General features: G+C 38.9%; 2 protein-coding genes across 11 annotated transcripts in view; both read right to left on the minus strand.

The window, feature by feature from the left end:
- LOC124167172 (vinculin) overlaps window positions 1–20842 on the minus strand; it is a 97976-nt gene extending 77134 nt beyond the window's left edge. For all 10 annotated transcript variants that reach the window (XM_046544999.1, XM_046544995.1, XM_046544990.1 and 7 more), the window contains exon 1: window positions 20616–20842. In XM_046544999.1, the coding sequence (XP_046400955.1) occupies window positions 20616–20672 (57 nt within the window). In that variant the 5' untranslated portion in view covers window positions 20673–20842. The remainder of the gene's footprint in view (window positions 1–20615) is intronic.
- Window positions 20843–21159: 317 nt separating this feature from the next.
- The window catches only part of LOC124166447, a 33297-nt gene continuing 30346 nt past the window's right edge, over window positions 21160–24110 (minus strand). Inside the window, exons 8-9 of the mRNA XM_046543977.1 lie at window positions 22855–23212; window positions 21160–22079 (exon numbers count right to left, since the gene is read on the minus strand). Coding sequence (XP_046399933.1) covers window positions 21889–22079; window positions 22855–23212 — 549 coding nt within the window. The 3' untranslated portion in view covers window positions 21160–21888. The remainder of the gene's footprint in view (window positions 22080–22854; window positions 23213–24110) is intronic.

Raw genomic sequence — 24110 nt, forward strand, 5'->3', positions numbered from 1 at the left:
CCAAATCTCACGATATCTTCCTAAGGGGGGAGGGGCGGGGTCCAAAAATCCCCAAAATCACCTCACTTAGGTAATTAATGGACACCTCCTAAATGAACTCTGTAACCAGACCTTGAGAATGTTGACTGAAACGAGATCGGGTTGGTGAGGTGGCGAGTGTTGGCTTCCCACCCCGTAGGCTTGAGTTCAAATCCCGGCAGCGGCAGAGAATTTTCAGAGACTGCCCGATCCCAGCTTGAATCTTGTGTGGAGGACATTTCAAGCGCAACACTCCGTCCGGCAGATGGGACGTTAAGCCGTGGTCCTCTTGGCGCCCTCCGTTAAGAGCAGGCTTATGCCGACGCCGGGTTTCTCTCCACCCTTCCTTAACTACCTTACGTCATGATGCAAATGGCCTAAACTGTCGGTCGCCTCCTCCAAATACCATGCCGTTGACTAAAATCACCGTGATAAAATCTAACAATTAAATATGTCATCCAATTTTACAATTTTTCTTGTATAAAATACTTTTGCTGAGACCCGCTCCCCACCCCTCCTTTAACGGCTCACGTAATTGATGGAAAGTGGAGACCTTCTCTCCGGGAGCCGTGAATCGTCTGACATGGGCAGAGAGTGTCACTTAGCCGTGTCTCGGAATCCATTCACACTTCGCAGACGTCGAGTGCGCTGTATACGGAGTATGAATCACCACGCAAATAAGGTTATGTAACGCCAAATGAGGTTAATGCGATCACTGGTTTGCCATAAAAGCCTTCAAATAATAAGAGTACAAGCAAATAAATAATAATTAACACATGAATAAAATTTTACCTTAAATTGCGATATCAGCGTCACTATTTTTCAGAAGGAAGCGTCACTATTTTTAATTACAAAAAGTATTTGTTTTCATATAGTATTTTTTGTTCGTTTCCGCAATTGGGTTCTACTTTTTTACGTCAATATGATAATCTTTGCTTTGATGATCAATTTTGTTTTCTGATGGGGTTCGAAAAATAAGGACACCCGTGCGTTTCTGTTTTCGCTGTTCTTGACATTGTTTACCGACCCCTGCTGAGCGGGTGACCGCGTCTAAGTTACTCATCCCTGTGAGCGGTTCCCCCTGAATAAATCAATGAATCGGATCTCTAATGACGTCACCAACTCATGATTACAGGCGGACAAATGATCTACTAAAAAATGTACCATCTTTCCATAAAGGATATTTGAAGCCTGTTGTAGTTAAACTCTACTGCACTCGACGGTACTAATCAATTTTCAATTGAACCATTGATTTCCAGGTTTGCGGTGGCTTGCGTTAATTACATCTTCAATTTTAGTGAAATAAAAATTGCTTCCATCAATCATTAAGGACTTTGAAAGCTTCCGTAAGTCACAAAACTGCGAGCAATGGGAACCAAAACTAGCAAGCGCTCAAATGGGGCAACTTGATTTTACGCACAAAAAATTGTCTTTTATGAGAAAAAATAAGAACAAGAAATGATATGGGGCAGAGGATATTAAAAGTACAAGATCCAATGAAGAAATTAATGGTCCCCCTTAAGCTTTTTGATGCATTAGAATTCGTTGTTTTTTGGAAAATTGAGCTCCTCAAACTAGGATGTTTTTTTGAACTATTTGAGCAAACGGCTTTAATTTTAATAAACATAATACCGGAGTCTTCATAAGATTCCCGAAATTTAATTCGATGATTTTTTTCTGACAAAACTATTAATTTTCTCGGATTATCCAATTTCACGTTAGCACCCAACTATTAGCTTGAGCACATGTTAACATTTAAAAAAATGTCGCCGTTATTAGTGTTGATAGTATCTGTGGAAGTCGACTTCAATTCAATGAAGCACCATTCTGGAGACTAGCCTTATCTGAAACACTTGGATTAGTTCCGATTTTTGCAGCGGGCGTATTTGTTAATTCGATCGAATCAGCCTCTAAAAGAAAATATCCTTGGCTTATTTTGAATTCGCTATTCCATTCTTATTAGTCTGCACTTATTCAGAAGAGATTTTTGGTTTCTCTAAATATGGGAAAAGGAACGACGCATTTTTCTGATAGAGAAAAATTTATGTATACAGACACGACTAAATGAATTTTTGTGGCACTTGCCCTGGTCAACACTTCTCAGAGAAGCTACGCGAGATATACGGAACCTACTTTTGAGCGATAGGATACTATACTGTCTGTAAAAAAAGCAAGACACCTTGTTGGGGGTTTGTTTGAGGAGCTATATCGTCTAAACGAAGCAATCACTTTCAATGCAACGAAAAGCATACGGAAGAGAGTTTACTTCTACGTTGGATGATTTACTTTTAAAAAATCTTCGGCATCATAGCTATTCCTGTACTTAATTTTTTGTAAAAAAAGTACCCGTATTTTTTTCTCGTAAAATCAACTTGATACAACGAAGCCAAATCTAGTAGTAGTATTTAGCAAGTAATATCTTGGCCGACACGTCTTTAAGGTAAGCTTCAAATAAGAGGATGCATATTCTTCCGTTTCAGCGGTTTTTCGTGAAAGATGACTCGAGTTAAAATTAAGCTATCATTATAAAATTTTCGGGTCATGTAAAGTATACTGTTATCAACATTTGACTTAATCTCAGATTCAAAATTTTCACCTTTTAACTATTTCATAAGGTGTGATATTTTAAAAGTTTATAAACGGGAGAATGTTGAATTGGGTCAACTTGTTTAGCCTTTAAATTTCGAGATAGCAGCAAAAGTTATACGTGAGCAATTCGTCAGCAGAGACGACCGTTCGAGAGGGAGGTATGGATGTTTGTAGGTTTTACATTCCTCTTTCTAGTTTCCATAGCTAAAGGACCATAGAGTTTAAGCACTATTTATAACACTGACTGCCAAATTGGAAGTTTCAAGGAACATCACCTGCCTTATGCGGCGTGCGGGAGGATCATGCGGATTCTCACCTAATCTCACGTGGGGGAGAAGGGGGTTCCAGCAAGAGTCACTTAATTTTTTTCACGAAAGAAAAAGTGTAAAATGTGATCCTAGACAACGATATTAGTAATCTTAAATACTGACTAGCCTAAAATAATCTTAAGTAAAAATAATTAAACAATTTACTTTTACAAATCCAACGTAATGAAGGATATATTAACGTATTTACACTGAAAACAAGCATTTTGAACAATCTCACGCGAGATTGAAGGGGGATGAATGGGGGTGGGTCGAACCAAAACTCACGATATCTCACTAAGGGGGGTCCAAAATTCGTCAAAATCACCTCGCGTAATTAATGGAAGCTCCCTTACGACTTTTGTCGTTTTCTTTCAATCGGCTCTGATTTTTTTTAACCTCCTGGGCGTTAATGGAAATACTAATTGGTTTTCAAAGTCGCTTAAATTTCATTATTTTTTTCTTTTCATTATTTCTTCAGATCTAACTCTTTTATTCATGAGATAGCGGAAAATGTAGAACAGGATTTACTTTAATTATCCTCGACATTTGAAAATGAAAGCGTTAATTTTCCGCGAGCAATCGTTGCCAAAAAATACTGGTTTAATTCATTCACAAAGTCACCGAGGGAGCTGCGAGATTGGATTCGATGTTTGAAAGAGCTGTCGTCAAATAAGTTTAAGTTGGTTAATCTTCCCTACTACTAGAACGAACAAACTACTATAGACCCTAAACATAGAGGAAAAAAACTACCACAAAAGTTTACCATTGAGAGTGGAATGTAATTAAAACACAACCAGGACAAACGTTCACTGAACAGGAACGAAAATAATGATATTCAATATCATACAATGAGAGCCGCACTTTGCTTCGAAAGTGAAACAAACATTTTATTATGAAGTACAAAACAATTTAATTTCATAATTTTTCAAAGCATGGTCTTCCACTGGTCTATGAGTACATTTCCAAAGCTTCCTGAATTTTCAGCACGGTTTTCAGGTCTTTGATAGAGAAGTGGAGGAATCATCGAGAGCCTTGGCAATGGAGGTTATTGACGGGAAACAAGAAAAATCAACGAGGAGGATTCGGGAAATGGTGTTTTTTGGGAACGAATTATGAGTTACCGCGTACAAATTTTTACGGAAGTAAATGTGGTTTAAATTTTCCGGAAATAGGAATAGTTGTTATTGCGGAAATAGAATAGTTGTTGAATAGTTTTTAACCCACGCACAAACAACTGTTGTCAGAGGCAGTGGCGCCGACTCCTTGGGGACTGAGGGGGCCCGAGCCCCCTCAAAAATTCGTTATGGGTGTGAGGAAAAAATGTGTCGATTTTCCCCGGAGAGTCCAGATATCGAGATTCGAGTTATCAGGGTTCTAATGTTGATCATATCCCCTATGAAAAATTCATACATTTTATACATTCTTATACATTGCCATGGCAATGTATAAGAATGTATAAAAATTTGAAACAGGTTTATACAATTTTTTCATAGGGGATGACTATTCTAAAAAGCTCAAAAAAACTTAAAACTCACTACTTATAAAATTTCCTGGGGTAAGATCCGTGGTTTGCCCCTCGCCCCCCAATATTTTTTGCAAGTCGGCATCCCTGATCAGAGGTGTGGGGTAAATACGTAAATTTTAGAGAGCTTTTTGAGTGATAGCCACGAATAACTGTTATCTGAGGTAAAGACATGGCTAAAGAGAAGCGAATTTTAGTGAGTTGAAAGAGGTGGATTTGCAGCACGAGTTGGAGGGGAACGATATGGAGACTAGCGGGACGAAAGCGGTTCTTCAATTGCGACTTCGTGAAGCGCTCCAGGCCGAAGGCGTGGTCCCGCAGGATTTCCTCTTTGTGAGAGTAGCCTGGACGCTCGAATTCCCGCACTGAATATTCAGAAGAGCGTGCTGAAAAGTCTACAACTTCGAAAGACCTTGTCAATAATATCCGACGATCCGATCCGAGCAAAGAGTAAGTGCTGGAGAGAATCTCCGAAGTAAAAATGAAAACCACGTCAGGGAATGAAAGAGCGAGGTAAAAATGACGTCAGCGTAGTAAAAGGTGACCTGAAATCAGATGTCAACGAGGTGAAAGAAGAAATAAAATATGTAACTTCGCAGCGAGCGAAGAAGACTCCCTCGAAGATAGGATCGAAAAGATTGTCTCAAAATTCCTACGGGGCAAAGGACAGCCGTCAAAAAGGGATATAAGCTGTTGTGATTGCGGGGAGCTTGTACATGTCCACAGTCGCTGCAAGATGCGACAGGGAAACTAATAAGGGCCGGCGAAGAGGGGCAAGCGCAGGGGAGTTGCCCTTTGGCCCCGAAGGAAGTAATAAAATTTTCCTCTCTTGTAAGACTGGCGGGAAGTCTGTACGGACGGATATGTAAATAGTGTGGGTCGTGCCCTACTGTTAAATACTAGCGCCACGACCACGACGTAAGAGTACCGCGAGAGGAGACCTACAGCCCACTTGAAGGGGCCTAAGAACTGCCACGGGTCAAGCCTTTAAAACTTACGAAGATATGGTCATCGACATCACATTGGGAGACAACAAGATTAAACATCCAGTGATAGTGGCTGACATCGTACAAGATGTAACATGGGGAATGGAGGTTTTATTATAAATGGAGGTGACTTTGGACTTCGAAACGAAAATATCTCAAAGTGGATCGCGAGGAAATACTCCTAAACGTTCGACAAAGAGAGACACACTAGACACTTCGCTCGGATACAATGTATTTTCGACAATAGATTTGAAAATTGGATATTAGAAAGTCGTAAAGGAACCACAAGATCGATCGAGGACTGCGTTCTCGAATCGAACGGGCTTCTGGCAATTTACAGCGATATTCTTTTGGCTGTGTACCGCGCTTGCGACATCCGACAGAGCAATGAGGATGGTTCTTTCGGATGGATCACGGCGCGTAGAGATGGCTGATGCAATTTAAGAACACAGAAGGACAAATCTCCTGCTGACTAGACCCCCTGCAAGAATATGAATTCGAGATAAAACATCAGGCAGGAGTCATTCACATGAATGCAGATGCCTTATTCGGCGGAATGTGGCCATTGCTTGTGACAAGAAGGAAGAATTAGTTTGGCAAGACGAGAGACTGTAGTCGACGATGATTGCGTACCCACCGCGCTTCGTACCAAGCAATCTAAAGATTCGGAAATTGGTAAGAAAATCTCGTTGGAAATAAGCGTGACGGCGTCCATGGCGGAAAGAAGTTGCTCCTTTGAGAGAAAAAGTAAAATCGTACGAGATCAATGGGACAGCTTGAAGTTAGACGACGGAATTTTGAAGCGGGAGCACCGATGGGACATTTTCGACAACAGATCGTCGTTTCATAGAAATTGGTACTCAAAATTCCACAAAATCTGAACGAATGGAGCCCTGGGGTTCACTTTGGCATCAGTAAAATACAAGTCAAAGTTAAAGAGATGTTTTTCCGGGTTAACTGCAGGGCAGATATCAAAAATTGGTGCAGAAGGTGAAAGGTTCGTGCCAACGTGAACTGGATAAGACGAGAAAAACGGCGCCCATGCGCCAGTACAACGTTGGGAGCCCGTTCGAGAGGTTAGCGATCATCGAAGCGGGACAATTTCCAGAAACGGACTCGGGGAATAAATATTTTCTAGTAGTCGCCGATTACTTCTCGAAATGTGTTGATGCGTATCTAATATATGTAGAATAAAATCAACTGATTTGGGCGTTACTTGGTGGAACGATGAAATATTCATGGTGAAACAAAAACACAGTACTATTCCACAAAATTTATTTAAGCTGTCTATTCTGTAGACAGCTTAAATAAATTTTGTGGAATAGTACTGTGTTTTTGTTTCACCATGAATATATAGAATAAAGACGCCACCAATATCGCGACCATCCTGGTGGGGGAATTATTCTCACGCTTCGGTACACCTTTGGAACTACACCCTAATCAAGGCAGAAACTTCGAATCTGTCGTATTCCGAAAAGTCTGTTTGCTCATGGGGATAAGGAAGACACAAACTAAGCCTTAACACCCCCAATCGTATGTCATGGCCGAGCGTATGAACAGGAAGATCGACCGGCAACTCACCAAAGTGGTCTCAGAGACCCAGCGCGATTTGGATGAATATATGCTACTATATCTTATGAGATATAGATCTTCGGTACGTAAAAGTACAGGATAGACCCCCGCAGATTTGGCAGCAAACCTGGCGAAGAGCTCAACGCAGGAAAGGATTATGTCAGTCGAATCGTCCTAATGCTCTCAATCGCTACTCTCCCAATAAAAATTGAAGAAACATGGTCACTATGACTCTCTACCAATTATACCCAGTAACCCAGATGCAGAATTTGCGCGCGAGTATCCAGGATAATACATGGGTTCGTAAGCATTGTTGTCTGCATCAGTTGCTCCTTTTTCTGCCTATGGCATTTTTTCGTGCACGCTTATTGATAAGTTTTTCAATGAAAACAGGCGGTTTCCAGAATACATGGCGTCCCCATCTAGTAGGCAACACAGATTTATCACTATAATAAATAAATGAATGGATTATAAGATACCTATTTATCGATCGTAGGCTTTAACAGATGAGAAATATTTTACGGAAGCCAGGCGAGTAGGAAGAAAATAGGATTGATAGAATGAAAGGGAGTAGATCTGTGAATTGAGGAGAGGAGTTCAATTTGAGAGGAGAGACAGGCCGCGGTAATATGCAAAATGGCCTATGTAAACCTATCCTAAGAGGTAGAATCTTTAATGATAAGTGTTTTAGAGCTGTTTAGTGGCGATATTAACTTATTAATTACTACGGTCAAACTTTTCAGGGGGATAATTAGGGGTTACACACAACTTAATGTGCATATTTATCCACCCTTCTGATAATAGAGAAGCATTAGAAAGCATTATATTACAATAAAGAAAACATTACAAACATCAATAAATTTAAACATATGAGTTTCTGAAAAATGACTCCTTAACTTCAGGTTGAATTTCTCTTTTTATATTCATGCTCAGCCTAATTATTATTATTATTGCTATTTTTATTGATGCACATGTGAATAAATGGTTAACTGAGTTTAGAATTGTGCTAAATCACAGTGTTATCCTAATGTTTTGGTTTCTTTAAAAAAATATTGTTTGCTTGACACTGTAGTCATAATGAATTATCACCTTAGATTCTTGTGATTAGTCTCTTATTTCAAAGTGTGATTTTTTCTTTTGTTGAAAATATTGTTTTCATGTTATCGGCGATCTGCACAGGATGCATTTCTCTGAAATTCTATTTAGTTACTTCTTTTCTTCTTTTATGTACCAATGCTGAAAATGTAAAAAGTTGTAGATTTTCTTATGGTCCTCAGTGCTCACGAAAATAAACGAAATTACTATTATATCTACATAATACCTCGGAAGCCATAGGCGTTATGCAGCTGGTGTTAGGACACCAGCCGTTAAAAAAAAAAGGAAATGGCCTAATGAAATAACGCCTAATGTTCATTAAAGACCTTTATTGTTTGGGGGAAAAACGAATTACCATACCAATCCGTACAGAAAAATAATATTTCTTTTAATTTATCCTTTCTGAAGGACCGAAAAATTATGTGCGGTCCTACGATAATATTTTCCGTGCCGCTCTGAAAGATACGAGGGAAATTCTTTTTTCAACCTCCGATAGGTCATGAACAGAAGACGAAGTGGTAGATTAAAAATTATTTCATTGCTAAATATTGAGCACACTTGTGGTGCCCTTTCAACATAATGGCCTCGGTGATTGAAGTATTGGTCGTGTCTGTGGAGATAATAATCGCTTTAATATACCTTCTTCATTGGATGTTACCGCCAATGACTTCTAATGAATTTTGCCTTTGTCCTGAGGCCCATGCGTTTGAAAAAGCTTCCCTCTTAGCCACACCTGCATTTCAGTGTAATGATGGAAGTCAAACGGCACTAGATCGGCATTGCACGGCGGGCGATTGAAAATGTCAAGGTGCGGTTGGGCTGCATCAGCCCTGAGATGACGGGCGTTGTCATGATTAAGAATACTTCCAGAAGTCAGCATATCTCCTCTTTTCGTTCGAATGGGAATGGGCGTAATGTTTCACACTGTTTCACATTCTATCCGCACTACATTAATAAAGTTCTCTTTTATCGGCATAAATGTTAAGAAATGCTAATGCTGAAGCCGTCCGGCGAGATTTCATACTGTCGCTCGGCAGTGCGCTCTTGGCGGGAGAATCAATTGAGGCAGTGTAATTAATGAGATTGTTACAAACCTTTTAACTAAAAACTTAAGGTCAGAAATAACTTGAGCGTGAGGTGCGGAGGATGCGCAGTTGTCTTACCCGCGCAGTACCCGTCTGTCTATCCACTATGGTGTTTTTGATGAGCGATCGGAAGTCGAAAGAAAACCGCCTTCGTATATTTATTCTCAATCACTCACGCTATTCAAGCCTGCGCGCGCAGTCTCTAGCGGCTCCAAGCCTAATTCGCTAAATCTTTTTAACGCTTTCTGTACTTCCCTAGCAGTTTTTGATGAACCACGAAACTTTCCTTTGTATTTTATTAAGTGCATATACTAAGTCTTTCTTCGCCGGATCCAATATGCTCGCCGCATATTCTAGGTGTGGTAGGACGAGTATGAAATAGGACCTCTCTTACTTTTTCATCCGAAAATCTTCGATAAATGGGCATAGACTCCAGGATTTGCTGAATGAAAAGTAGCCAAACGTTTTGGCATGAGCGCTTATACATTTTTATTGGCCAAGCATATGGTAAAATAGAAAAAAATAATATCTGACTGAAAGTTAATAATCACTTTTAAAGCACACAGGTTTGCGAGATAAAATGTATGCAAAATTGTCACAAATGTGACCATGGACGTATGCAAGGAAAAAAATTGAAAAATAACCGGGACCGCTAATAAATTTTGTCCGCACTTATATGACCGGAATCAGTCACACGCGCTGAAAACGGATGTGTAGACAAGGAAAAAAAACATTAGCGAGGGAGTTCAACCAGTTCTAAATCCACTGCCTAATTCAGCATCTCGTCTATAAATGAAGGGAATCTCCAACGCAATGCCTCCTTTTGGACATCAAAGAAAGCGAAACAGACTTCACTTCTTTTTCAGTCTTCAATAGAAATAGAATACATAGAAGAGGCCCCATTCCGTCACGCAGAAGATAAATTTATGCTTCCACTTCGGCCGCTTTTTATTCGTATAAAGTTAACTTTTTCCGGAGAGATATTGCGGAACTACTTCTCGAATGATAAACGAAGTTATCGTAGTGTAAGACGATTGTAAGGCAATCGAAACTCGTGTTGTGAGCAGTTACATAAAATTAGTGGGCAATACGATAGCTTTTTAATCGGTTTTAATCACTTTCCGCTTCATTAGTCTAAAAAGATCAATTTATTCTCAACATTTGCAGTAAGAGTATTTTTACTCGCGGAATAGCACTGGTAAGTTATGAATTCAATAGCAGCAGAATGTTTTTTTTTCTTGTGTACGTCGACGTATAGACAGGGTAATTTTGCACCACTCAAGGCATGAATGAGGTACTCAAGTACGTTAGTGACTTGCCGTATCCGACACCGTATAATTTGAAGATGCAAGACTATTTAAAACATTGCTTATAATTATTATTTGTTATTATTTCATATAAAAGATCGGTTATAATAAGTTGGTTTAAATAATAAGAAATGTTAACCTTATTCATAGACACTAATGACAGTGGACGAGTCCTAGAGATTTAGGTCGGGATACCAAGAAGACTTCATGCAAATTGGTTATTATTTATAAATACAATTGCATATATTGACAACGCTTTTTTCTCTTAAAAAGGAGAAAAAATTTGTAAAACCATACGGGAAATCGCATAAGACGGTTTCCAACCCCCTGTTTACTATGTTTCTCAGCCGAAATTGGAAGTATTTATCGCACTCTAATGAATTCAGTGCATTATTTTACCTCGAATAAAAATGCCGATTAAAAGCCCTAACCGTCTGCCATCAGCGTCGCGAGTGGAGAATTTAGTTAGCTAATTTAAATACACGGTGGTCACCAGCATATCACTGGCCCACAAGAGAATACTAAATTATAATATCCGTGCTTCAATCAATACATAGGTTTTAATCTTCTTTCTATACGAGTCGGTGATTTCCCCCTCGCTTCATTTCTGCGTAGAACTCACAATGGACCTCATTATCTGCTTCATGAATTGCCTCCTTGTTCGTCCACCGAATCTCCTTCCCTTTTGTAGCCACGCAGTGTAGCTCTCACAATTCCTTCACGGTACAATGTGTGAAGACCCCAAATCGCAATTCAGTAATTGCCACGGAAAGATAAATTTCGATGAATGAAAACCCTCATGGCTTAAAGTTATATCGGGACTACAAAAATCAAAATTAAAAATGGTATCTGTATTAAACCTGTGTGATTGAGACAGCAACTTGTCCAGAAGAAATCGGTAAGAGGGAAATTTCACAGTTATAAAACATATTCTACACAATTACTCCCTCAACTAGAAATTATTCTTGATGTTTCAAGGGGAAAAAGGAAGCAAAGGAATTATTTAAGTTCGAAAAAAAAATAAGGCTATTTCTTAAAGTATAAGTAGGAAAAATTCTATGAGGCAATAAGCAAGTTTTGACTTTTTGAACGTTGATTCGACGATTATGTAAGACCAGATGTACAACGGCTCTTTCTTCGGTTGATTCTGAGGACCGATAAATACGATTTTTTCGATAATTAACTCCATCGACGATCACAATTTTATAAATCGTAATGAACGGCAATCAAGCACTATTTGGACGACGAAAGTGACCTTTTGAAGATCCAAATGCTGTAACATGGAGGGAAAAAATGTACATAAAAATTAGTGAAATTTATTAAAAAATAAAAAAAGAGAACGATTTTTTTGAAAACGTATCTCCGGGGCCGGATAAAATTCTTTTGATAGCGAGTGAAATGCTATTTATTAACCAAATGCAGCAATAGTTGAAATGACCGCAGAGACATGAAATAAAGTTATTGGCTTTAAAATAGGTTCCACTACGTAAATTCTACCGTTTCATATGTTCAGAGAATACCTCAAGTTCTGAAGTTCTAGAGAAAATTTATTCATTTCATTTATACGACTAGATACCCCGTTTCACGAAAGGAGGTAAATGTAATACTATAAAATATGTGGATAAATACATACATTTTTAGGTATATTATTGGTATCTATGCAGGTGATTATAAATATAATGGTGAGCTTACAGAAGAAGCTAAATAAGTTTACGGCAATGACTACAGCAATCGTACGATGAGAAACTCCAAATAACAATAAGACAGAAATTGCCCACTCTTAATGCCAGAGTATTTCTAAATTCCGAGGTTAGTGTGCACCATGTTTTCTCTATTTATAAAATTTAGCAATTAAAAAAATTCCATGACATTTTCCGGTTTTCTAAGGTAATTTCTTTGTTTCCCAGGGTGCTAACCAGTGCTAAACAAAAGAATTTTTGGAAATGCTCATTGGGTAGAAATAACATACAACAGGAATAATAGCAGAGTCATTAACATTCTGTAAGTATCATCTTGAGGCGATAGAAACTTACCTACGCGTACAAGTTTCCCCCATTAGAAAATGTTTAGTAATTCTTCTACATATTAACACAATATTATATTTAACTTCAGCACACATAATAACACGCCAAGGAAAAAACGGCTTAGGCATCATCATAATATTCTCAAATTTACGAATACTACTCTCTCCAGGAACTCTTCCAAAATAATATGACTAAAATATTCTCAACATGAAAATGAATTCAATACCCTGAATAGAGACCCAGTACTGACGTCTGGTACGCAAACAGTTCTACCGAAATGTTTTGAAACAGAAGCCGTATGTATGTACCTTAACTGGCGAAGAATGGAAATCAAACAACTATCCCAACAGAAAATTCTTGCCATAGAAAGTTATTGGAAGGGAATATTGGCTGCTTACGTCAGGATAATTATCCAGGACACTGGCGGAATTTCCAGAGTCTTTCCAGAAAACTGAAATTCCCCGATTGTTACATGTTTTCCAGGTTAGCGGTAGCCGTATGCATTCATACACTTAAGACAAAAGTTTATAAACTCCATTTCGCACGATTTTACAATTAAATATTCTCGACAGTACACAAAACAAGTGTATTGGAAAATGAAACTGCAGACTTAGGTGGAAGGCCATGATTCAAGAAACCAATGTGAGGGAATCCGCTGAAGTAATCGGTTATATAAATAGGTCTCAATATACCAAGTGATTTCTGATTTATATCACAATTGGTGAATTTTTGTAAGTTATTCCATTAAGAAGATGTGAAATTCCCGATAGATACGTCACAACGTGACCTTTTTCGTGCCTGGCGTTTCACTCGTTTAAACATGCGCTGTCAACATGAAATTTTCAGGGTATTAAGGAAACCCTTATCATACTTTATATTTGATGAATAATAATAATTTAATTAAATATAAATCTACTACAATACATCTACAAACAGATGTTTCTGTAAATGATCGAGAGGACAATGTTGCTCATCATTTTTTTCAAGTTTTGTAATTTTTCCAATTCTAAATGTTCTGATGACAGAATCGATATGCGATTAAAATTGTCTCATACAATTAATCTTTAAGCATGATTAAACGAGAGCTTTGAGCGAGTATAAAAATACGAATGCGCATTCTCACCCATTTTGAGATAAATTGTTTCAGACACTTATAATCGCACATTTTCGTCCAATCTCAATTATTTAATGCCCTTAAAAATACTGAGTAGTTAATAAAATGTCGAAAAGAGTGGATAAAAAAATGTTTTCATGGTAACGGCAAAGTGCATCAAAAAATTTTTGCGTCACCATTGCTCAGTAACTAAGGATTTGCGACCCAATGTTTATGGACAAAAATGCTAAAAATTGTGTCCCCTACCACCTCATGAGGTATTTCATCCTGAAACACCCTGTGTACCCGATGCTTATTCCCATATGCAAGGGAACCGTCATGCATATTTCCTGGCTATGACCTTGCCTTCAAAGGATTCAGTAAGCAAGTGTTTTGGGACGGACCTACTACCGCGGGGAGAAAGTTAGGCTGCCTCCAAAAAGGTCCAGTTAATGCGGCTCGGGTGATGACCTTTCCGGCCAAATTTCAGTGGGAAGTCTCATTTAATCCTTTTGACCTTTCCCCCGCAATAATGACACCCACTCGCAGTCCAGCCAAAGAACGTCGAAAATGGATTAATAGAGTTTTAAAAAATGGGCAAGTCTCAAATTTTTGCAGGGTGGCAGAGCCTAGCCTCGTATAACAAGCGAAAAAAACCCCTACCCCTGGGGGCTGTGCGCAGGTCAGGGGTGTTCCCTAGAAGTCGTCAGTCGATAAGGAACAATAAAAAAAATATGAAAAAATATCTGTAGCCAGATTTACAGGGAGTGTATTTTAAGTGGTATGAATTGAAACTCTGTTATAACGAATTTCAGGTGACCTTCGTTCCATTTAGTTATAATCGGGATTTCGTTATATCCATATTCATTACATCACAGGATTGCCGGCTATTCCGTACATCGTCTTTATCTAAGCAACAGATCTGTAACAATTAACCATCATCTCACCCTTTCCATCAAACGGCTGAAAGGAGAAGGATTTCAAGATCAACACTATAAAACTATGTTGCGATGGCCACACCTGAGAACATCTGATGATAAGGTAAGGAACGGTTAAGTAGCGAAGATGGCCTGAATGTCTTTATAAAAGAGGAAATAATTCCTCAAGGGACCTGCGAATAGTTCGTGACAGCAGGGATTTCGTATCATTCGAACTCGTCACATGCGGGGGAAATTAACATTGGCGATTATAGTGGTATTATACTCGTTACATGCGGGGAAATTAACATTGGCGATTATAGTGGTATTATACTCGTTACATGGCGAAAGTCCCACGGACCGGGAACTAACCTTGTTTTAGGCAGAATGTAGTTACACGCGTGACCGTTGTAAGCCAGTTTTAATGTTATTGTATCCAAAGTAGTCTCCTTCAGTTACCACACACTTCTACGGGCATTTTTTTTACACTTCGTACGCTACCAGGAAGTGATGATCCGAAACGTTCTTCAGAGGAAGCGTGCAAGGTGCCAGGGTTCGTAATTCCCGAGCTCCTGACAAACATTGCCATAGTAACCAATTCCCAGCATCCCTACATTTCCGGTCTCGGCCAATTAGACTATTACTCTTACCCAAATGGGCAAAACGCTCTCAAAAGACACCATTCATCGATCATTCTCTGCTACGCACTGGCAATTTAAACGAATTATCGAAACCACTACAAACTTGCCTAAGTTGTAAATTTTTTCGTTTACGTTATTTTTATTAATTATATATTCAATCACCCCGAAAACAACACCATGAACTTTTACATCTGATGAGTTTACAAACATTAAAAATGGACTCACACCAACACTCACATACTGGATAGTGACAATCCAGGCGGGAGTCGAACACGTGACCTTCGATTTGGCAGGCGAGGACTAATTCCAGGCATAGCCATAGGAAACTATTGCTATTGAACACTATATTTCTCCATGTGATTTATGGTTGACTTCATTCTAAAGCACAGGGTTTGCACAATATTAGTTCATGGCATTCCATTAATTATAAATTCATATGCGCTGCAAAATTTATCCATGCTTGCAGGCAGAGGCGTAAAGCCAAAAGTTTTGCTTCGGGGAGAACTTAGGTAGTGGTGGCTCCTGTCATTTGTTTTTCAACTCTAATTGTTGTCAAGAAAACTACACTTCATTATATTAACGAAATTTTTCGCTTAAGCATAACTCTGTAAGTTAATTTCATCGATGGTTATTGGTGGACATCATTAAATGTAACTAAATCCATCTACATATGAAATGCCACTACATATTTGGGACCTGGATAGCGTAGTGGTCTGCGCAGAGGCCAGGAATGGCAAAGGTCCGTGGTTCGATTCCTGGTGAAGGGGATTTATTATTGCCGGCCTCGGTAGCGGCGTTAAGTCCTCGCCAGCCAAACCGAAGGTCGCGGGTTTGAGTCCAGTCTAGACAGGTTGCCCCTTTCCAGGACATGGGTGTTTTTTTTTTTTAATTCCTTCGCTGCAAGTTCCTATAATGTGCTTTCTTCGCGGCAGTGAAGAAAAATTGATAAATATCGCGAAATGGAGTGTCATAGGATAGGTGCCCCTAGACGAGTGATCCCCAAGGAGATACTGGTACTTAGAAAAAAAAAATGACGGTGAAAATTTTCCTTGACAACGCCCCAATGCTAGCAAGGCAAGCCGAAAGGAATTTCTTTTAATCCCTAAACGTGGCCGACTTCCAGGGGAAACCTCTTTACGTGGACTCAGCACATACCAGCGGAACGTGGGCAGCGAGATGATGGCAGATGGGTATCGCGAGGGCGTTTGACCCCAAGATGCCATCGCTACTCTGTATCTGATTTTCAAGCTTTCGTGCACACTCGGAATGTTAGACGCGCGCGTAAATGTTTTGAATCCCCTAACCTTGTCCTCGTTAATAGGCACAGGCTTACGTGCCTACAATGGGAACCGAGGCTAGATATGGGCAATATTTGACATTCAGATTGGGGTTGTTATTTTTTCAAGCTCGACAATTAGCGATAACGATAAATTATGCGTTGCCAGGAATTTCGTTTCGGGGGGGGCCTAAAACCAGGGAGGGAAATTAAAAAAAAACAGGGTAATAAGTAGAGGGTTTTAGACTAATTTTTAACACTTTTCATAATCGAAAAAAGAAATATTTTGTAAATTCATGATATTCCAATATTTTGTTTTCTTTTATGAAGAAAACTAACTGTACTTTTATATTTCGGGGGGAGTGGGTCCGGACCCCCAGGCTACGCCACTGTCGGGACGGTAAATAATGGAGTTCGGGTTAGTGCAGGGTTGGCTTCCCAACCCGAGGGCTAGGGTTCAAATCCAGCTAATTTTTTCAGCGACTGCACGATCCCATCCTTAGTATTTTGAGGAGGGCTCTCCAAGTAAAACACTCCGTCCGTCGAAAGGTACGTTGTTGTAAACCTTGTTCGGTAAACCGAGTCTGAGGATGGCATAGAAAGAATATGGCTTGTTGGTGTTATTAACCTGATGGGCAATCGGGAGATCCGGGTTCGAGTCCCGGATAAGCCAAATGATTTTTTCTTGATGAATATCATCCTTGGTGAATATAATTATGGAACAATCGCGAAAAAATGCTAAATAAGCGCATTTTAATCGGGAAGAATGAAAAAGACGAGCCTTGTTCTTATTTCGAACACACCGGCTCGCAGGGATATTGACCTTGCCCTTCGATCGCAAGACTGCGGGAATGCAAGGAGGTGACCTTGAGCATGGAAAGTAAAGGCTGGAAAAACGTTATGTCCAATCTTATACAAATGGGGAAAGTTCATGTCTTCCATTACATTGCATCCGAAAACTATCATCGACGGATAAAACATCACGATAACACAGGCTGATTGAAAAAACTAGTAAATTTATTTTAAATCAGAGCAAATGACTAGGATTAATGAGAACCAATATGTTAAATACTTTTGAAACCAACCTTGTCGAAAATATAAATCACTTTGCTTAGGAGGATTGAAGTGCCTTTTTTCTATAGAAATATCGCCTGCTTTATCCGTAATTCTAGAGTCAAATATTCTTTCTTTACCCGCTGTTTATCTTCTTCTAGCCGCCTTGCTGCTGTCATTGTAATGGATTGTACACTAACGACTTCAATAAACCCTGAAGACCTCGGCTAACACGACATAAAACACCAAATCAAGGAACTAGATTTCAGAAAAAAGAGTTTCATTAATGAACGAGAACGATAAAATCCCACAACAGAATTATCCGTGATGTAAAACTTAGTGTTTCGTTGAACATTTTAATAGCTCACTAGATGAAATAGCTAATAATATTCCAAAATATTATCGAATAATAAGCACAGTAATAATAAGAAGTCGATATGTTCGTAGATTTTCTAGTATACCTTTAGTTTTCAGTGTACGTAGTTCTTGGCTTCATTTCTATCATAGCGGAGTCAATGGTGCGTGCTTGGTGAGATCTAACGTCTCCCAGTCTGCCGCATATATAAGCAAGTTTAATTGCGATAGCACCTACATCTGCATTTTAGCGCATGTTAAGGAGATATTCTGACCGTTTGCAAAACACCCCAGCGAAAGGAATTATGTGAATGCAACACTCTCTCCCAAGACCTAATAATAAGAAACCTTAAAACTAGCCTAAATTTAGGTTGTTTACTTCTCACTGAAAGAATACGAAAGGTAAGAGTCTTTGTGTTCGCTTAAAGGGTTCAGGTAAGACTGTTTTTGTCAATTCTTTAAATTATCCAAGTCAAGTTATTCAGTTCTTGCCCACATGCCGACATTTTGGATACAAAATGAGACATATGGTATAAGAGGTTAAAGGGAGGAATCTGAAGTCTGCGCGACTATTTCTTAAAGTGAGGTAATAAAAACGTGGGAAAAACTTCCCCACGGCAATATGGACCATTAAAATTCTCGGAGCCGGAACAAAAAAATTCCTGTTTCACGGCAACTTTGCAATCCTCGACCTAAGTTACAAAACAACAAAGATAAACGTATAAATTGAAACAGACAAAACAATTGAGCGATTGGAATAAATTACCATTTTTCCACTCCAGTCTAATCTGCCCATTAGAAAATTCACCAAACAATACGAGGTACTTGTGTAGGGAACGCAATATTTTCTAAAAAGGTGACTATAACGGCGCCAGTGGGTCGCCTATTGCGAGCTAAGTAAACACCATATCGCCATGAATGCTCAGTAAACTATCGAATACCACAATATTTTTTTACCGGAGGAAGCTGTTATCGCAACATAAACTACCCACATGGTCCACGAGCCGGAGTTAAATGCAACTTCATTGGCCACTGATGACGTTTCCCATAGGGCCTTTTCCTTCAAGGAACAAACAAAACAAAATTTTACATCAACTGCGAAGTAGGTAATCATCACTCTCAAATACCTTAGTTTACACTTTCCACGAAAAAACCGAGAATTGTACGGACAATTACAAAAAACCGCTTGAGCTTCGCACACATTCTAGGACGAACCACGATAAAAACCTGGGGTAGGGAAATTATGTGACATTATTTCTCCAAGGTCAGGGGGGCAGCAGAAAAAATGATACCATTTGGATTTAGGACAAACAAATATTTACGTTGAATGCCACGAATGTTAAGTTAACTGTTTCCACATCGCACCGGAATAGAAATTCAGTGAAAAAATTCCGTTATCAATTTTCCATCATAATCAACAAATCCATATGTTCAGCGTAAAAGACAACCGATAGTAGGTCAGTCAAACATCGCGCCTTGACTATCGCTTCTCACTTTCTATTGCCCATATATGGGAATCTCCAGCGAAACGTCACCAATGAGCGAAAAGAGTGACGCAAACATGCCTTTATCTTCGGGCCGTGAGGTGAACGCATGAGCTCATACTCTAAATAGCCATGTAAGGATGAAATCAAACTTATTCTTGTCCTAACAACAACTGTACAAATAAGCCCGACAGTGCAGACGGCGCCCTCCTATGGCTGGGCGCTGAAACTGAACCAGGAATATATACTTATAAAAAAAATGGAAGGTTCGCGTGAGTATTTTGAGTCTACACAGATAAATAAGAAGCCGTAATGTGAAAACTCAATGAGTGCATCGCGCTTGCTTTGTGAATAGCTAATTACACGTCCATACGATTGAGTTACCTCATTCACTTCCAATCTTTCTTGTTTTCCTCCCGCACCTTTTTTTTCCCATGACTCACTTCCCAAAGCTATTTCTGACACTGTTACAGACTACACGCCCGCAGCAGAGTTCCAGGATGCAGCCAAAACCAACGCTTGAGAGGGAAGCGAAGGATTCTGAGAAACTTATATGCCGTCAGTGGAGCGAGTGTAAAGCAAGCTATTGAACAACCGTCGGCTACTATCATTCGAGAGCATAATCATCGAAGCTTCACGTAACTCCCCATGTTCACTAGCCGAAAAGGGGCGTGCCCCTATGAAATAAAAACTCACGGGTCGCCCTTATTCACAATGATAAAGAAAAACAGGGCCCTGGTACCGAGAAACAGGTTATGCTATCATGGCCTTATTGGGTATTTACACAGCCATGCTCTTAACATGTGTCGTGCATCACGATAACGTCGCGAGCGGCCAGACTAAGTTCCTTATTGCTAAAAAATCAATCGTAATAAGTAGAATATTCGTCCACTAATCACCATCACCATAATTACTGCCGATCACTTTCACTACAGCACGAGGCAAAACTTCACAATCAATATCAACAATAGGAAAACAGACGTACAAAATTACGAATACCTAATGCACCTACAGTATAAAGGTGTATTTATATTTATGATTCCGACCTCAGCAATGAAGACCGAGTTAAACCAGAATGTGTAAAAACTAACCATGCTTCCTTTCATTCTGAATTACCTCAGGAGAGATTGAATTCGACAAACGAATCACACAGATGATCAAGTATTGCCAGGAAGAATGTTCGAAAGACAACATAAAAAATCCCTAACCCTGACTAAAATTCGAGGAATGATACAGTTAGTAAATCTTAAAACTATAATGCATTTAACTAGGTATAAATAATGTCTCTTACCTGCTGGGCTACAGGCTCCAAAATACTCTCTATAGTTTTGGTATGAAACACCGGCATTTTGTCACTTGTAAAACGGAACAGAGGCCAACGAAAACTGACACCAACTCAAAACAATAAAACACAACCAAATGGATGGGATGGTCACTTCAGAAATCCTATTAAGTTGTCATTTGAGGGACAAGACGTTCACCTCAGACAACCTCGTACTGCGAGTTGGAGGACATATCTTGGACGGAAATAGAATTACCGGTAGTGCTGCGCTCTGCGGGCCCGTTGCGGAACTCAAAAGGCACGAAACGATATTTTTGAAGCGGGAAGTACAAATTAGCTAAATAACTAAACGCCCACTGCGGTTTTTTGTACAGCAGGGTAGTCTCTCCCACTATGGTAAAATTCAAGTATAACCGTAGGAAGGATATTATTTATGAATTTTTAATCAGGTAAAAACCAACACATCCAAAATTTCTGATATAAAGAATAAATTTTATTTTATTCAGGTTATTTAATAGAATATCATAAAAATATATTAATAAAAGCATCAAACAACCAATCAGATACAGTTGGACTGGTATAAAGTCATTTAAAAATAACAAATATTTTGACCAACTCGAATATTTACAAAAATTTACAATTTCATTAGGTTTCATCAATCATTTGGTTTCATCAATCATTTGGTCCCAAGAAATGGAATAAATTACCACTGTATAACGTGAACAATGGAATGCGAATAACATTACAAATGGAATGGCAACTTATATAGCTATGCGGCAGAATTTTTGCCACTATGGCATTTTTTTATAGAAACATATTTTTTATCCGATGGCAACTTATGCGATTGCATGTAGCACCAAATTTTTAAGTAATGTCTTAAAATTCAGGAAATTTTTCCAAATTGTGAAAAAGTTACGATACTTATGATTACATAGCAAGGCACAACATGATATGACTTGATATCAATAGTTTGTTATCACTATAATTTAAGAAAATTGTAAGATTTTCATTGAAAATCTGAAATTGCCTATCACATTGGCGCTGAGATCAAATTTGGCGATATGGCAATGACTAAAAACTACGCGGTCGAATTTGACCGCTACAAAAGCATTTGACAAATAAACGCTAACTCATTAAAACTTCGTCCGCAAATTCCACTGTTTTACGCAAATATCACTGGGATGTTCATCTTCAGTATGTGGTTTCACAATGGGTTGATTCAAAGCTTCGGAGCTTTCAGATTCAATACTTGGAAGAAAAACATGCATCCAGATTGAAATTTTTATGAGATCGTTAAAAAATCACTGTCCAGCGCATCGTCAGAGGTGCAGCATGGCACCATGCTGGTGCCAGTTACACCCCACTTCTCCAAAACACCAATTTCTAAGAAATCCTGCTGAACTTCGCCGCAATCCAAATCCAGAGAGAGCTCAAATTGTGTGGAGCTCTGCAAGTTGGTTGACGAGGTACTCTCTGAAAAAAATAAGAATAGTCTTTATTTTGCGAAAAAAATTAAAATGCACATTCACAATGCATGTTTTCAGGGGGAAAAGATACAATAAACCTCTTATTCTTCAGAAAAGCTACTTTGATTCGTATATTATGGTAAACAAATCTTCAAAAAGATGCATCGATAAATAAATGGCATGTGAGGATTAATCGAGATAGTACATTATTAGGCAGCACAAAACTGTCAAGCAGCGGCTTAGCCAGGGGGAGGGGGGTTCCGTCCAGACCCCCACCTCCCCGAAATATGAAAACACTATTATTTTTCTTCATCAAAGAAAAATATTGAATTATCATGAATTTACAAAATATTTCTTTGACAAATTAAGGTTTTTCGATTACGAAAAATGTTAAAATTAGTTTAAAAGCCACTACTTAGTACCCTGTTTTTAAAAAATTTTCCCCTCTGGTTTTGGACCCCCTCTAACAAAATTCCTGACTACACCACTGCTGCCAAGGGTCCAAATAAAGGGCTCAATTAGTTTAGTTTAACATGTTTCCCTAGACTTCCCTTTCCTTTGACTATCCTTAGATGCATCGTTAGGACTCTGCATTTAAATTTCGAGGCATGTTGAATGTAATAAAGTATAAATGTTGAGTATAATTTTACAAGTTATAATTAAAGTTTGGTGGTGATAACGGAATACCACTAATTGTCGGCAAAAAAAATCAATTATAACTTATAATATACTAATTTAAACCTGAACCCACCACTTCTCCAGGGTTTCATGAAGATACATACCTTTATCAGTGTTAAGCAGAGGTTTAATCGAGTCCAGCGATTGGAAGCAGTCGAAGAATAAATCGTCTTCCACTTCCTGACTTGAATAACCAATCAAGTCTCCGTTCGTATAGCTTTCGTCGTTACATTGCTGGTGACTCGAGGAAGGATTTTCAGAGATCGTCTCGTCCGTAAACGGCTGCTGCTCTCGCATCCCGAATGTCTCCCTGACCGATGGACAGGAGGAAGACACCTCGGATATGCAATCCTGGAACACAGCGCTCGTCAACTGAGTTTCCGATGGCGGTGTGGATGGGGAACATTTGGACTCCTTGCTGTGCTGCTGCAGCAACGAAGACGACGAGTCGACGGATTTCGCCTGTAAAGTTTTCAACATACATTACTTATAACCCTTTCCAATCCAGTTTTTCTTCTCATTTATATAATTTTTGTAGGTTAAACCATAAAATTGTGTATTTTTCATTTGAGGGGGTGAGAACCCTTGGGGTACAAGTGATTTTTTTGCAAAGGGAGTTTGGGACAGAAGTTAGGTAAAAAACAAAAAAGATCAACTAGACAATTTGTAGTTCCTTTAATTTTCCACTCAATGTCAACACAAAGCAGAGACTAACTCTAACCCCATGGCCACCAAGTTATTGTATATTTCTTCTATCAATTTCTGTACCTAACGCTGTTTAGAAAAAAACATTTGTACCCCTTGGCTTCTCACCCCCTCAATTTAATGGTATAAAATTATGGCAGCTGCACATTAACGCAAATAATGTTATAACTAAATATAACTCTTAGTTAATTAAGCCCAATCTTTAATAGACCTGAAAAGCCACCCATAAATTTTACGCAGTAGCATTAAATTTGATGTTGCTTACAAATAGCACAGTATTAGAATAGGAAAGATTTACGAAGTTAGTCCTTGTAACAAATCATCCGTCATTTTCATGAAAATTTCAAAATTTTCTCTTATTCCGAAGACAGTGAATAAGAAGGAAGTCTAAATTACAAATAATTTTGGGAAATTTCGTATATATTAAATTAAAATTAACGTATCCAAAAAGGGCTTCTCGATTGTCTCAGCAATGCATCGATGCTTTCGATGGAGAACAGATATTGACCAACCAAAGCTAGTCTATGGATATATAGTATACAATGCTCCCCATTGGATGGAGAACAGTTATTGACCCACTGGGAGCTAGTCTAAGGTTAAACAATATACAATGCTCCCCATTGATGTTTACCTAAGACAATAGAAAACAAGGTTT

The sequence above is a fragment of the Ischnura elegans genome, chromosome 10 (genome assembly GCF_921293095.1).
Source record: "Ischnura elegans chromosome 10, ioIscEleg1.1, whole genome shotgun sequence".
NCBI lineage: Eukaryota > Metazoa > Arthropoda > Insecta > Odonata > Coenagrionidae > Ischnura > Ischnura elegans.